General features: G+C 44.6%; 1 protein-coding gene across 1 annotated transcript in view; it reads right to left on the minus strand.

Annotated features, from left to right (window-relative positions):
• PRPS1 (phosphoribosyl pyrophosphate synthetase 1) overlaps nt 1-246 on the minus strand; it is a 31,796-nt gene extending 31,550 nt beyond the window's left edge. The window contains exon 1 of the mRNA XM_049767608.1: nt 94-246. Within this exon, the coding sequence (XP_049623565.1) occupies nt 94-215 (122 nt within the window). The 5' untranslated portion in view covers nt 216-246. The remainder of the gene's footprint in view (nt 1-93) is intronic.
• Nucleotides 247-17,406: the final 17,160 nt, after the last annotated feature.

The following is a 17,406-nucleotide window of genomic DNA, read 5'->3' on the forward strand; positions in this document are numbered from 1 at the left end:
GTGCCCCGCGAAGCGGCCTATCGCCGCCTCCCCGGCGGCCCCCGCTCTCCCGCCGCGGCCGCCCGGCGCCCCCTCCCCGCCGGCCGCACTCACCAGGTCTCCTGGTTGCTGAATTTCTTGGTCACCACCTTGCCGAGCTCCAGGCCCAGGCGGTCGGCGATCTTCTGCGACAGGTCCTGGTGGGAGCTGCCGCTGAAGATCTTGATGTTCGGCATCGTGGAGCGGCTCCCCGGCTGCGCGACGGCGCCCGCGCTGCACCCCGAGTCGCCCGCCAACGGCCCCCGCACGCGCGCCGCCCGCCGAGCGTTAGCACGCCGCCATCTTACAGCCCGGCCCGCGCGCGGCTCTAAATCGGCGGCGCGGGGGCGGAGCCAGCAGGGCCACGCCCCTCGGTCGCGATTGGCTGCGCGGCGGCCAGGGGCGGGCCCCGCCGGGACTCCGCCCGCCAGCGGCCGCAGGTGCGTGCCGAAGCCCCCGAGGGGGCGCGCGGGGGTGGGGCGCCCCATTTGGGGGTGCGGGGAGGCCGGTGACGCCGACAGCCGCCTCTGGCCCACAGGCGGGACTTCAGTCCCGTTTCTGGCACCCCCTCTCAGCACCCCAAAGTGGCAAAGGCTCGGCTTGGCCGTTTCTTTGCAGAAAACAGGGTCCACGCTCCCCCCAAACCAGCTAGTGCCAGGACTCTAGCGCTTCTCTGGCGGGAGATCCACCCTAGCCCGGCCCCGCATACTAGTCCCCCTACACCCCGAAGCCGGGGTGATCTCTCACCGCCGCCGGATATGGCCCCAATCTCAATTCCTTCCTCCTCACCCGCAAAAAGAAACAGCACAAAAAGAAAACAAAAGTTTGGGGCTCAAGCGAATGCTGAGCATGCGCAGGGATGGTCCCCAGAACACCACAGGGAGCAACCCCAACCCTGTGTAGACGGGCCCAGTCACCTCAAGCCAAAACAGAAAGAATGTTTGGGGGCCAGAGACACACACAGATGGCGAAGCAGATGCTGTGATTAATGGCATCTAGAGCTCCACTCCCACACAACACCTGGAGGGGCCCTGTGCACTACCTAGGTCCTAGGAGGACCCGTTCCCAAAGAAGCAAAAGCCAGAATCCATTTCAGGGGATGTTGGCAGGCATAGCTTGTCCTACAAATGCCGCACTTGACCTTGAACCCCTGCACCCCATATGCTCCGCCAATGGAGCACGCTAAATAAATCAATTCAAGGACAGAGAAATCCTGTTTTTTGTTCTTTTTTGGATTTTGGCCTACGCCCAGTAACTCTCAAGGGTTACTCCTACCTATGCGCTCAGAAATTGCTCCTGGCTTGGGGGACCATATGGGACGCTGGAGATCGAAGCCAGGTCTGTCCTGGATCAGCCTTTCGCAAAGCAAACCAGATAAGATGCCATGGGATTGAACCACAATTCGTCCTCCGTCACCCCTACCGCTTGTGCCACAGCTCCGGCTTCTATTTTTGTTCTTCCTCTGTTTGTTTTGGACCACACCCGGTGATGCTCAGGGCTTACTCCTGGCTATACACTCAAAAATCGCTCCTGGCTATGGGAACCATAAGGGACTTCAGGTCTGTCCTGGACAACCTCATGCAAGGCAAACGCCCTACCGCTGTGCCAATACTGCAGCCCCCAAAATCTCTGATTATAAAATTACATGATTCTGAACATACTTGTATTACTTTTATTAGGGTCAGTAATGGGCAGGGAGCTCTGGGATCACTCCTGCTGGGCTCCAGAACATGCCTGAGGAGAACTTCGGTCAGCCACAGCCACTGGCAAAGCAAGCTCTGGACGCACTGAATGGCTCTGACCCTGATTTCTCCTTTTAGAAAGGTGCTGAAGGGGCCGGGCGGTGGCACTAGAGGTAAGGTTCCTGCCTTGCCTGCGCTAGCCTAGGACGGACTGTGGTTCGATCCCCCAAGCCAGGAGCGACTTCTGAGCGCAGAGCCAGGAGTAACCCCTGAGCATCACCGGGTGTGGCCCAAAAACAAAACAAAAAAACAAAAAAAAAAAAAGAAAGGTGCTGAATTCACCCATTTTCACCCCAGATACCATAAGGCAAACACAAGCCCCTCCCAAGGGCTAATCTGCCCTGAGTAAAACAATCATGCCTTGGTTTGGGCAGTCCCAAGGGACAAGCGATTAAGAACTACTTTATTGCTTTGACGCTTTCATCCCTCTAGGAAGGAGCACTCGACTTAACAGAATGGACAGCTAACAAGCGCTTACAACAGCTTCTGCCGTGGCATTTAATGACTTCATTAGAGGTACGATGATTTTTACAGATGTGCTTGCTACTGTACCTTTCCTTTTTCTTTATGTTTCGAACACTTTCTTCTCTTCCTCTTTTTATTTTTTTCTATTCTATTTTGTTTCGTTGGTTTTTGGGCCACACCCAGCAGTGCTCAGGGGTTACCCCTGGCTCTTCGCTCTGTTCCTGACAGTCTTGGGGAACCATGTGGGATACCAGAAATCAAACCCGGGTCCATCCAGGGTCCTCAGTGTGCAAGGCAAATGCCCTACCTCTGTGCTACCACTCCAACCCCCTTTCTATTCTTTTTTGATAGAACTTTTCTCTAACTTCTTTTGAAACAAATATGTTATGATCACTATGTCAACTATGTGATGCATTTTCTTTAAATAAGATTTAAAAAAGAGAAAAAAATAAAATCGATTAAAAAAAAAAGAGGGCCCAGAGCGATAGCAGACAGTAGGGTGTTTGCCTTGCAAGGGGCCAACCCAGGACTGATCCAAGTTTGATTCCTGGCATCCCACATGATCCCCCGAGCCTCCCAGGACAAATTTCTGAGTTCAGAGCCAGAAGTAATCCCTGAGCAATGCCTGGTATGGCCCCCCAAAAAACTAAAGAAATAAAGGTTTAAAAGAAAAAGGACATGTCTCTAGTACCATCCACTTAATCTTTTTTGAGGGTGGAGGGTTGGCACACATCCAGTGACACTAAAGAGTTACTCCTGTCTATGCACTCACAAATCACTCTTGGCTTGGGGAACATATGGGACGCAGGGGGATCAAACTGCAGTCCATCCTAGGTTAGCACATGCAAGGCAGACGCCCTACCACTTGCACCACCACTTCAGCCCCACCATCCAGATACTTTGGAAAAGAAAAATGCATTTTGTTTCTAATGTTAGGACCAAAATCAAGCTTCTGAAGTTGGCTGTGGATGTAACTCAGTGGGAGACTGGATGCCTTGCATGTGTGGGGCCTTGGGTTTAATTTCTGACTCACCAAAAAAGAAATGAAGCATCATAGATTTTCCAAAATATCCAAGATCACCTAATGATGTGACTAAACCTCACCAAGGAGACCAAATAAATAAATTATATTTATGAGACTTGAGGTTTGAAGGAATCATGACATCTTTTTTCTTTCTGACACATGTAAGCCCTAATATCATATACACATCCAAATGTGACTTTTCACACTGCTTTGTTAGTTTCATAATGATATTTGCTAATTGGAACAAAGAGAGCCTTATTTTTATTTGGTTTTGAACTATACCCAGCAGGTTTACTCCTGGCTCTGTGCTCAGGGATCACTCCTGGAAGGGTTTAAGGTACCATATATGATTCTGGGGATTGAACCTACACTACACTACTTTGCATGCAAGATAAGAACCTTAAGCCAGGGCCGAAGAGATAGCATGGAGGTAAGGCGTTTGCCTTTTATGCAGAAGGTCATTGGTTCGAATACCAGTATCCCATATGGTCCCCCGAACCTGCCAGGAGCGATTTCTGACCAAAGAGTCAGGAGAAACCCCTGAGTGCTGATGGGTGTGACCCCAAAACAAAACAAAGCAAACAGAACCTCTTAAGCCTAGCTCTATCTCTCCAGCCGAAGAAACTTAATTCTTTTAAAATTTATTTTTATTAAGAATTATTTGATCGGGGCCGGCATGGTGGCGCTAGAGGTAAGGTGTCTGCCTTGCCAGCGCTAGCCTAGGATGGACCACGGTTCGATCCCCTGGCGTCCCATATGGTCCCCCAAGACAGGAGCGACTTCTCAGCGCATAGCCAGGAGTAACCCCTGAGCGGCACTGGGTGTGCCCCCCCCCAAAAAAAAAGAATTGTTTGATCTGAGCAGCATGGTTACAAAATTTTCCAGAATTGAGTTTCAGTCATAGAATGTACACCACCACCAGTGCACCTTTCCCTGCCACCAAAGTTCCCAGTTTCCCTCCCAACCACCCACCCCTGCCCGTCTTTGGGGGGCATGCATTTTGTTACTCACACTCTCTTTCCTTTTTGAGGCTGTTTTGCATTGTTGTTTATGAAAGGGTACCGTGAATGTAATTTTATCCCCTTTCAGCACCCAGTTCTTGCCCAGAGTGATCACTTCCAACTATCATTGTCATAGTGGACACTTCTCTATTTTTTTTTTTTACTTTTTGGGCCACACCTGGTGACGCTCAGGGGTTACTCCTGGCTATGCGCTCAAAAATCGCTCCTGCTCTTGGGGGACCATATGGGATGCTGGGGGGGTCGAAGCTCGGTCTGTCCTATTGTTACCATGTGCAAGGCAACCGCCCTACCACTTGCACCACTTCTCCAAGCCCCTGACCCTTCTCTATTCTAACTGCACTCACAGCTCTTTGTGGCAAGCTTTCTACTATTGACTGTTCCTCCTGCCCTGCAACTCTATGGTCTCTGGGTATTATCACCACACTGTCTTTTAGTTTTCTTTTTTTTTTGGGGGGGGTCACACCTGGCAGCGCCCAGGGGCTACTCCTGGCTCTACGCTCAGAAATCACTCCTGGCAGACCATATGGGATGCCGGCATTTAAACCACCATCCTTCTGTATACAAGGCAAATACCCTACCTCTATTCTATCTCTCCCGCCCCACTTTTAGTTTTCTTATATCCCACAAATGAGTGAGATTATTCTCTCTCTCTTTCTCTCAGTGAAGCAACATAGTTGCTTACTGCAACTTCCTTAGAAGGATATGAGTTGAGAGAAAGAGAGGTTCATGATTGAGAGAGAACACAGGCTCCTCTAGAGGACACAAGACCCAAAGAAACAGAAAGAATCATGTGAGATACGTGTTCAGAAGAGAACATGGATTGAAGAGTAAACCTTAACCTTAACACTCTGTTCTCATTAGCGTACTCCAACAGTGGATTTGGGAAAAAGAAATATAGTAAAATTTTAGAATTTGGTATTCGGGAGACCATGAGATGGCAAGAATTAAACATCAAGCTCTGCATTCCAGATATGCACTCCAATCCTTTGAACTTGGCTTTAGAATTTGGGAATTAAAAACGATTTTAGACTCAATTTAAGTTGTATGCACCACAGTGTAAGATGTAAAAATAGAATGGACTTCACCATCACCTTGTCACTAATTTTATTCTCTGCTGAAACAGCCCCTGAGAGCAGTTTGTTGCCTTCCTTCCTTCCTCCCTTCCTCCCTCCCCTCCTCCTCCTTCTTTCTTTTTCTTTTCTTTCTTTCTTTCTTTCTTTTTCTTTCTTTTTCTTTCTTTTTCTTCTTTTCTTTCTTTCTTTCTTTCTTTCTTTCTTTCTTTCTTTCTTTCTTCTTTCTTTCTTTCTTTCTTTCTGTCTTTGCTTCTTTCTTTCTTTTTCTTCTCTTTCTTTCTTTCTTTCTTTCTTTCATTCTTTCTTTCTTTCTTTGTCTTTCTTTCTTTCTTCTTTCTTTTTTCTTTCTTTTCTTCTTTCTTTCTTTCTCTCTCCTTTCTTCCTTCCCTTCCCTCCCACCTTCTCCATCCTCCCACCCTCCCTCTCTTCCCTCCTCCCTTCCTCCCTCCTCCCATCTTTCCACCTTCCTCCCTCCTTTCCCTCCTCCCTCCCTTCATTCCCTCCTTCCACCGTCCATTCATTCCCTCTTCCCTCCCTCCTTTCTCCCTCCACCAGGACTTGAACAAAGCTGATATGCCTAATAGACATATAGAGGAAAATACCGATCATCTCGTTGACTCAAAAGCCGTAAAACAAGCTTAGCAGAGACATAAGCACTTTAATGAGTCGATTATTGCTCCACTTTTCCAAGGCCAGCTTAATTCCACAATTGGAGGCCTCATCTGCCACCAAGAATCTCAGACATCAGAGAGATTCACTAATTACCCTTGCCTTTGACATCTACAGATAACTGCATGTTACAAGGTTGCCTTAGAGTGTTTTCTAAAGAACTGAGAGACAGTAATAGAGTTTATCGCACCCACTGTGACACACAGCAGGACTCCTTAAAAAGGACAGAAATTTGAAAATTACCACCTGTGCTGTTAATACACTAGAAATGCTTCTTCTATGATGGCAAGAGGATGAAATAATTAGACCTACATGGGCTTTCCTTTAGAAAACCTTGACTTATCACAGTACATGATGGATGTTAAGAACAACATGAAGAATACAATTTATTCTCTGTTTTGAACCATCATGGTGAAAATGGAAATGGTCATCGCACAGCCTATTGTAAAATTACAGGAAGGAAACATTGGTTTAAATTTGATGATCAAGAAGTTTCAGAAGGGCCTGGAGAGATAGCACAGCAGTTTTGCCTTGCAAGCAGCCGATCCAGGACCAAAGGTGGTTGGTTCGAATCCCGGTGTCCCATAGGGTCCCCCGTGCCTGCCAGGACTATTTCTAAGCAGACAGCCAGGAGTAACCCCTGAGCACTGCCGGGTGTGGCCCAAAAAAAAACAAAAAAAAAAAGAAGTTTCAGAAATCACCAACTCATCTGTAAAATCTTCAGCAGCTTATATATATTTTATATTTTAGAGACCTGCTGCAACGGATACAGCTGTTTAAATTAGCAGATGTGTAACCGAATGTTCTTTAGAAATGTCTATAATAGTGTTCTAACATTTTTTGTGTTCTAACATTTTTACCAACAGGAAAACATCTGCACAATGCAGACTCCTACTATAGTGCTCATTATTATTAGAATGTTTTAGTGTCTTAATTTCTATTCTAATGTTTATAATAAACTTTTGTTTGGGGTATTTTTGTTGTTGTTGTTTGTTTGCTTGTTTTTGGCACACCCGGTGGCACGGCACTCAGGGTGACTCCTGGCTCTGTGCTCAGATATGGCTCCTGGCTCAGAGGACCATATGGGATGCTGGGATCAAACCTAGTCCATTCTGGGTCAGCTGCTTGCAAGAAAAATGCCCTACCGCTGTGCTACCATTTTGGCCCTTAATGTTTTTGTTAACAGTGATCTGTGGAGATAAGTTTGGATACCCTAGTTTCACATCGCAGTGATATTTTCCATTGAACTCCCAATACAGTGCTCATTATGATAATGTCTTAACAAATATTTTAGATCATTCATTTTCCATTTCATTATACATGCTTGTATGATCTAATATTGCTCCAGAGATCCTTGGATAAGGAATCTGAATGCCATAGATTCTTTTTACAGTGCTCATCACCATATTGCTTAGTATTTTAGCCTTGAATATTATAATTTTAATATTATAATTTATATTTATTATACATTTATTAAGTTATATATTTATTATATCATATTTATATTATATGTTATATAATATATAATGATTATATTTGCATATTTATTATAGATTTATTATAATATATAATATTATAATTTTAAAAATATTCTATACATGTTCTAAACCACGAAGTCTTTTTTCAGTAAAGTTCCCCTCCATCAACGTGGATTACTCCAAGGAATTAGAAAATGTTTGCACCTGACATCTCAACTTTATATTTTGAAGCACTTTTTGACCCATTCCACCTGGATCAATTTTCCTAATGAAAGCTATGGATTGATTCTTTTGCCCATCTATGTGTGTGTGTGAGAGAGAAAGAGAGAGAGTCCATACTATAGGTAATGTCTATGTTGCATACAGCCCTTCCTTCTTGTATATGACCATTTCTTTTTCCCTGGAAGATGACGCCACCGTTGCTGCAGCTTCCACACTGGTGCTTATGGTGATGCTTTGACATAAGTTTAAAGGATCGATCTAAATCAGTGCAACTGAACTTGCTGCAGACCGCCCATTGCATGGACAGCGGGGCTTGTGCATTGGCCTGCAAGCTACCCTTGGTCATCTCCTGTGGCTAATCCTGCATGAAGGTCTCCTGTTCTTTGTCATCGCTCTGGCTGCTGCCGTTGTTGGAGTCATTGAACTGTGAGTCATCCTCAGAGAAGAAGGCAGGAACACCGCTGTTGCTGATGTGTTCTCGGTGGTCACTTTTTACCACTTCCTTTCACCAGAGACTGTGGCTCACAGCTGGGTTTGGCTTTTGAGAGCTCCTCAGCTCAGCTCTAGGATGTTTCCTGATCTGTACTGCTTGGAGCTACTTTTTCAGAGTCCACAAGACTACATTGCCGACTGAAGTTGTGATCCAGAATTTATCTTTTCCATAGACTACCTCAAAAGATTTATAGGGGATGCAAATACCTCATTTATATACTTGTTAAAGGTATCTCTTCAACACACACATATATATATATATACTTTTTTTTTTTGGGCCACACCCGGTGGTGCTCCAGGGGTTACTCCTGGCTGTCTGCTCAGAAATAGCTCCTGGCAGGCACGGGGGACCCTATGGGACACCGGGATTCGAACCAACCACCTTTTGGTCCTGGATCGGCTGCTTGCTAGGCAAACGCTGCTGTGCTATCTCTCCGGGCCCCACATATATTCTTTATTGTATATTTATTTCATTATGTGGTCACAGCTTTCCCCCTTCTTAGAATTCTTAGAAGATAGTATAGATAGTACCCTGGAAGTTTTGTGCTTTCATAGAACCAGGTTAGGGATTGTTTGGTTTGCTATTATCTTCCCCTTAGGCCCCAATAGTATCCTATGGCACTAGTCCTTTTGCATGGGTGCATTAAAACCAGAAAATATTAGATACTAAGAGGAATTATTATCCATTAGGGATGAGAACTCGATCATTCCCTGCTACAGGGCATCTTCCACCCTGAACCTTTGTGATAATGGCTTGACTTAGGTTTTAGTCACTTGGGCATCGACTTATTACCCCTGAATGTTGGGTCTCATATTTGGGTCTGACAGGATTCTCTGCTCCTACACTAGGAATCAACCCTCTTCCAATATGGACCCTGGATCTACACCGACTGGCCACAGCCTGGACTCTGCACTCAACATTAAAAGAAGTTCCAGAGATCAAAGATTCTCTCGCAATGCTGAAGAGGGTGGGACAGACTCCTCCAACCAGGACACTCCTACAGAGGATGAGAGGCCCAAGGCCACCTTCTGGCTCATCATGTTAACTCGACCTTCACAACTTTACACCTGCCAAGTGTGGGTAACCCTGATGTGACAGGGAGATCATAAAAGCAGATTGACCTAGGGGAATTGGAGATTGTCTAGGAATGGATGGAACTGCCTTGGCACATACTTGCCCCAGGGTGGGCTAACACACTAATCTGGCTATGGCTTGGAAATCAGAAATGACTTGCTTTGAAGGCTGATTTCCCTGCCTTGCTACATAATGTTGAGATAAAACCATTTATAAAACCTGAGATGCATCAGGTCATCCCAACTTTGACATGGGATATATTGCTAACACCAATATCTCCAATTACTGAACCTGACAGTGAAACTGTGATTGAGGAGAATCTTTCCTGGGACCTTGAATAAACACTTTGGGATTAGACAAATTAGTGTGCCTGGAGCCTGTACTTGGTCTTAGGGCAGGATGCTTTGTGGGTAGGGATACCCTGTTTCTAGGCCAAAAGTTTTTTATATTTTTCCAACTATTGCTGCACCTATGATAATTATTGCCAACCCCTTTATCTTTTAGTTAGAACCATGTGATAGGAATTGCTTTGTTTTTCTATAAAGTCAATTAGAGTGAGATATTGGATTACTGGGTCCTACCCTACTCAGTATTCATTCTCTACCCTAGGGTGTGATCTGGTGATTAGATTATTGGGTCCCTCCCAATAATAATCTCCATCATAGGGTGTGCTCTGGCTCTTGCTAAAAAATAACATGGGTTTTCAGGAAGGTAGTGCATTCATTCTTCGGTCTTCCTCCCCTAAGCTGCCTTCCATTTTAGGAGTGGAAGGTTTGTGTGTTGGAATTCCTGAGCAAGTTCTTGCTCCTTTCATATATAAAACACACAATTCAGATTCACTCCCACAACTGAGTATGACTCTGTCATTCACCAAATCCTGCACCCACTTTCCTGGGAACCCCGAGAATTCCCTGAAGTGTCTGGACCAAGACGACCATGACATATGTGAGAATACAGAGAATAAATATCTGGGGGGTTACATAGGGAAGGTTAAAGTTGAAGGAACTGGAGATGGACAAATATTACAGAGGGTAGGTTGTATGCTTTGCATTCAGATGACCTGGGTGCACAATTGTGTGGATTATTTCCTGCATCAACGTTTTCTTCCAGACCCACATCTCTCAGGTTCTGGTTTTGGAGCCTGAGGCTTCCTTCACATTTCCCTTCCTCCCAGTTGCTCCCTCTTCCTCCACATCCCGGTTATACTCCACGCCACCTACTCTCCCCTTGTTTTCATCATAGACAAAAAGGGTCAAACATCTGACAGGGCACCCTGCACCCACCCAGATTTTTAAATCAATTTTCCTTCCCAGGTGACCCCCACAAGCAATTGACAGGCATTCTCAGAGCTCAGGGGGACAAGAAATCCGAGAGAGGAATCCAACAGGATGAGGTGGTCCCAGCCCCACCAAGGGGAAGGGAATTGGACCCCAAACAAGGTCTCCTTTCATATATACATATCTTATCAACCATATTAGGTTCCTTAAACTTTGATTTTGTTTTGTGGGTTACATACACCTGGCAATGTTCAGGGACTACTCCTGACTCTTCACTCAGGAAGTACTCACGGCAGTGCTTGGGAGATCATAGGTATGCTGGGGTTTGAACCCAGGTCATCTGAATGCAAAGCAAACAACCTACCCTCTGTACTATCTGTCCATCTCCAGTTCCTTCAACTTTTATACTTCCTTATGTAACCCCCCCCCCCACAGATATTTATTCTCTGTATTCTCACATATGTCATGGTCGTCTTGGTCCAGACACTTCAGGGAATTCTCGGGGTCCCCAAGAAAGTGGTTGCAGGATTTGGTGAATGACTGAGTCATACTAGTTGTGGGGGTGAATCTGAATTATGCATTTATTAATGCTACAGTGGTGTATTTAAACATGAGTTTTGCTCTCCTGCAAGGTTAAAAAATTATATTTTCTTGTTAGCAAAAAGTTTACCAGTACATATTGTTTGATCTATACATTTCTTCACAACAAATAATTCACAAGCATTTATTATGGGTTACAAACCTTCTGAATGATAAACTCCAATTAAAAGTCAGAGGAGGGGCCTAAGAGATAGCATGGAGATAGGGTGTTTGCCTTGCATGCAGAAGAACGGTGGTTCGAATCTCAGCATCCCATATGGGAGTCTGCGAGGAGCTATTTCTGAGCGTTAAGCCAGGAGGAAGCCCTGAGCGCTGTCGGGTGTGACCCAAACAACAACAAAAACAAAAACAAAAGTCAGAGGAGAGTTGAGTCAAAGCCTTCTCTAGGATCAAAAGGGCAAAGTTTAACATTTCAAAGTTTTTTTTACTCCTAGGCCAGACCCTAGGTGTCAATTCGGATATAAAATTAAAGATTAGCAAGTTTCCAGGTGTTCCTATGTGGATTCCTTTCATCTGAGTGAGCAGACTGCTTAAAGATATGGATCATCTTTTAAAAAGACTAACTTAACTTTGAGGATGACAAAGTTATTTTTGTTTCTCTTGATGCTGATTTTCCCAGGTAAAGTGGTATTTAATCAAGGCCATATTTGTGTGTACTAATTCCATCATTTGAAGATAAATGCTCAAAAAAATATATATATAATGTATATATACAATATATAAATGTATATATAATGTATATATACAATATATAAATGTATATATATAATGTATATATACAATATATAAATGTATATATATAAATATATATATATATATACACACACTTAGCACAGCAGAAGAGAGATTCTTTTTTTTTTTTTGGTTTTTGGGTCACACCCGGCAGTGCTCAGGGGTTACTCCTGGCTGTCTGCTCAGAAATAGCTCCTGGCAGGCACGGGGGACCATATGGGACACCGGGATTCGAACCAACCACCTTTGGTCCTGGATCGGCTGCTTGCAAGGCAAACGCAGCTGTGCTATCTCTCCGGGCCCAGAAGGGAGATTCTTATTAGGCCAAATAAATGTTAGCAAATATTACTGGACTAAGCTTGAAAAATACCACCCTCACTAATCAAGGAAGCGAACTCTCTTTGAGGTCCTTTCTTAGACATCTGCACTGGGATGGGGGGAGCGGGCCTTCTGATTTTTACTTTCCTTAGACTGTGGTGGCAACACATATATTTATACATTATCTTTGCTCACACCTTTATGGATAATGAACTGTAAAAGCCAAGGAAGAATTTTTGCTGTCGTACTAAAACAAACAAACAAACAAACTACCATATTTTCCGGTGTATAAGATGAGTGGGCGTACAAGATGACCCCCTAATTTTGCAGTTAAAACATAGGTTTAGGCCTATATTCGCTGTATTAGACAGAACGTTCCTGTGCTGCATGTGCTGCATGTGTTCCTGTGCTCATGTACCACCATGAGCCAATCACAACAAGCAAAGGTCCAAAGATCCTACTGTAATAGACTTCCTCTCTGACTCTGGCCAATCTGAGCAGGCTTTTGATTTGGGTGTAGATTTGGGTCCAGAACATTGCCTAATTTGCATGCATCAAAAGCCTGCTTGGATTGGCTGAGTTAGAGAGGCGGTCTGCAGCAGCCTTGCAGTGATTGGTGCAGGATCGAGTTGGAAAATTCGTTTTGTGGCAATATTCAGACAATTTTTATTTAGTGGCATATTGAAACGTTTTTCGGGATATACTCGGCGTATAAGACAACCCCCGATTTTCGCTTGACTTTTTTGTTGTTGTTGTTTCAAAAGTACCGGAAAATATGGTACTTTTCGGGGCTGGAGTGATAGCACAGTGAGTTCAAACCCTGGCATCCCATATGGTCCCCTGAGCCTGCCAGTAGTAATTTCTGAGTGTGCATCCAGGAGTAACCCCTGAGTGACTATGGGTGTGGCCCCCAAACAAACAAACAAAAATCAAAGCAAACTATTTTTAGGCAATACTCTTAACATTAATTTACATTTCAGTTTTTGCAAGAACTCGGCTGAAGCATCACCATAATAACTTGGTAAGATTTTCTTCTTGTTAGGAGGAAAGGACCATGTAAGAAAAATGATTTTCAGGTACCCTGGAAAAAACAACATATAATAAATACGTCGCTAACATAATCTTTTATTTACTCATTAGAAGAATAGTCCAGAATTCCTGTTTTCACTCCTGACCTTGCTTTCCTTGCTTGTTTTGTTGCTATGTGTACTTAAGGTGACATCTTGTTCCTTGTAAGATGTCCTATAAATCATATTTGTTAAGTAACATAGACAAATGTTGGAGCTACCAGTTTTTATCCTAATTAGGATTTCTCCTTTGATGTGCTTGTCCCATCTTGGCCCCTTCCCCTACCTGTTCTTCACCCATAGGAGTGGTCCTACTCTTCCCAATAAAGACCTCTCTCAGGTCAGAGATACTTCCTCAGGTTTTGGCTCCTGTCTATCTGTGGCTCCCCCCACAGGCCTCAGCTGCCCAGTCCTGCACTTTGAGTGTTGATTGTTCACAGTGGGTCCTCTCCAAGCTCTAGAACCTACAAGCTTTTCCTAAGCACCAATAGGTCCCTGCCTCTTGATGGCTCAGAGGTGTCTCTAGGACAGAGAGGGGTAGCAAGCAGAACATGGAAGGGGCACCCCCAAATCATGACTAGGCTAAAAGTTTGGGAAAACACGGCTTTGATATCTAAGCACAGAGCTCCAATTCATCACACCTTTGTACTTTTTCCCCTGCCTCTCCCCACCCCCACACCTCCCCAAATGATGGTCCCTTTCCTAGGAAAACCAGAAAAGTGCTAAGACAAGTTTGCTGATAGTTTATCTGCTACTTAATCCACAAACGCAAGCCCCCACCAAAGGACCCCTGAGTGCTCAAGAACCTGTGTTAGGAAAGGTTCTATTCTGAGGAAACTGTGCTTGGATCCAGTCCCTGCAATAGAGGGACATGTCCTGCTCAACAAAAGGCCAGTGAAGGGTGTTCCGCGGGAACCTGTGGGTGTAGGAAAATGGGGTCACGTTGATGCACCTCCTGGCCCAGGAGGGGAACCCAGGGGCATAGCCTGGAGGCTGAGTCTTCATAGTAAGGGTGCCCTGAAGGAGCCCAGTTACAGGTGTCTGGTGTGCTTGTATGTCTCACTCATATAACTGACTACCTGCCTGTCTGTCAGGGTCATTCAAGTTTCTTTGGAAGGCCCCACTGGTGCTGATCTCTAGAGTGAGGCTGAACTGCGGCACCAACTTGATCAGTGTCTCTTGACGAAATAGATTCAAAATCACTCTTCTTATAAAGGGTCTCTAAACAAGAAATCCATCTTGGAAAACTCAGGTTGGGGCAGATGGTCAACATGCTGACCGTTTCCCTCGGGCCAAATGTTGTCTGGAAATCTGGGAAGGTTCTCCACGAATATATTCACCCCTCCTTTTATCAAACCAGACACGTAGAATCTTTGGATGCTCACCATGGCAGTCTCTGAAATCAGGACAAAGTCCTCGGGAGAAAGCAGTACCCCATTAGGGAACCCCAATGGGTCCAGCAAGACCTTTACCTCCTTGGTCTTCCTGTCATACTCCAGAAGGTGCCCATCATTGGTGCCTTCCAGAAACAGAAGGAAATAATCTCATCTTTGCCATTGGGTGGGAGTCTGTGAAATAAATCTTCCTTCCATCCCTAGTTACTGTAAGGTCATTCACAAGGGACATTTTCTTTCCCTCATTGAGGGTCTCTGAGGACATTAGGGGACTCACTTCATGTATTTAGGGATTTGCTTCAAATAGTCCCTTGTAGGAAGCTACCACAAATAGTGTTCCATTGGGCCCTACCCAGACGCCCAGTGGTTTTCTACAAGCAGGCTCAGCATCACTGGTTTTGCAGTGGCCTGGACCAAGCTAGGCATGACCTCTACTTCACTTTTGTCCAGCTTGAGGACCTGTACATCTGTAGCCCCAGTGACTATGACATTTCCAATATTAGTTATGGCCTCTGGCCCAATGATTTGATTTTCAAATAGCCTTTCTGCTTGTTGTAACTTTGTTGTTGTTTGTTTGTTTGTTTTGTTTTTTTTGTTTTTTGGTTTTTGGGTCACACCCAGCAGCTCTCAGGGGTTACTCTTGGCTCTATGCTCAGAAATCGCTCCTGGCAGGCTCCGGTGACCCTATGGGATGCTGGGATTCGAACCACCATCCTTCTGCATGAAAGGCAAATGCCCTACCTCCATGCTATCTCTCTTGCCCCATAACTTTGTTTTTAACTGCAGTGCACCAAGCAAGAGAGGGGCTTCCTTGAAGCTGAGAGGCTGTGGGTCTTTGGGAGAGTCCAACAGCATCATGGTTCCAATGAAGGGAACCATGAAGACAGAGGCCAACATCAAAAATGTCACTCGGAAAACTCGGTCATTGAAACTTGGGCACCCTGCCGTTGTTCACGAAACTATCTGTGCAAAGGTGCTGCCCGCAACTGGATTCAGCTTTTCAGAGAGCCTTGGCTCAAGGTCATAGTCTGATTGATGACTTCAGCCAGCTACTTTCCAGACTGTCATCAAAGTCTGTTTGCCAGCTAGAGTTGTGTTCTGGATTCTACCACCCTCAGACTTATCAAAAAGTACATAGGGGAATATGTATGTTTCTTTAGGTGTATTCTTCATTGTGCACTATTCTATATGTGTACTATCTTATTCAGATGTCATTTGCCCCTTTGGACTTGTTTAGTAGAAAATTTAGGAGATATGTATTTTTCTGAAATGATTGTTGCTAGTGACTCATGTAATGGGAAATGTTGAGCATGTTATTTACTCCCCCTGTTATCCCAATAATATCCTGTGGCATTATTCATTTTTTCATAAAATGGGGGAAATTATAGGTTAGAGAGAAATTCCTGTCAGGAGTAGGAACTCTGAATATTTTTCCTAGTAATATACTTATTTAAACACTGTGGTTACCAACATGTTTGTAGTTGGGGTTCAGTCATAAGAAGTACAGATCTTGTGACAATGCAACCTTCCCGCCCGCCAATGCCCCCCATCCTCCTCCTCGCCCCACCCACTACCTCTATTCAAGACAGGAATTCTTATTTCTCTCCTCACTTGTCACCTTTGTCATGATAGTTAATAGTGTGATTATTCTCTACCTAACTGTACTCACCGATCTTTGTGGTAAGCTTCATTCATGTGCGGGTCCTTTCAGCTCACATCATCTATTGCCTCTGGGTATTACCATACTGTCTTTTAGTTTATTAATCCCACAGATAAGTGAGGCTATTCTGTGTACTATCCTCTACTCCTCCTCTGACTCATTTCACTCAGCATGATAGTTTCCATGTCCATCCTTGTATAGAAAAATTTCATGCTTCATTTTTCTCATTGACAGCTAGCATAGTATTCTATTGTGTATATTGTACTACAGTTTCCTTTAGTGACTCACTTTTGTTGGGCCTCTGAGTTGTTTACCAGATGTCTGAGCTATTGTAAATAGTGCTGCAATAAACATAGGCATGCAGAGAGAATTTTTGCATTGTGTTTTTGTGTTTTCCATAAAGGCTGGCCTAGATGGCATTCCCACCAGCAATGAATGAGAGTTCCTTTCTCCCCACATTCCCTCCAGTACTGATTGTTCTTGTTCTTTGTGATGTGTGCCAGTCTCTGTGGGTGTGAGTTGGTAACTCATTATAGTTTTTATTTGCATTTCTCTGATGATTAGCGATGTGGAGTATTTTTTCATGTGCCCTTTGGCCACTTTTCCCCATTTTTATGAGATTAGATTTTTCTTATTACGTTTTGGCAGTACCATCTATATATTAGATATTAGCCCCTTATCTATGAGAACCCTTCATATTTCTTCTCTAATGTCCTTATCTGAGAGGCTAAATAGGTGGTCAGCACTTTTTAGGTAATCAGAACTGCCATCTTCATGTTCTATGTATGGTTGAGGCCTGCGTTGTTTTCCCCATTGTCACACTTGTACTGTGGTGTTTTATACATGCTGGTGCTGGGTTCACTTAACTGGAGAGTGCTTAGCTGCAGAGGAAAAGGTAGTGACTGTGCTCCTCTTGCTCTGCCTATCATGGGCAGGGTGGGGCACAGTGCTGGTGGTGGCAGGTCGGGATGGCATACAACGAGGATCAGGCTCCATCCTGAAACTCTGAATTTTTATGTTACAGCATGGCCTTCCACCCTGAGCATTTTGTCATAATGACTTGACTTAGACTTCAGTT

This window comes from Suncus etruscus, chromosome X (genome assembly GCF_024139225.1).
Source record: "Suncus etruscus isolate mSunEtr1 chromosome X, mSunEtr1.pri.cur, whole genome shotgun sequence".
NCBI classification, from domain to species: domain Eukaryota; kingdom Metazoa; phylum Chordata; class Mammalia; order Eulipotyphla; family Soricidae; genus Suncus; species Suncus etruscus.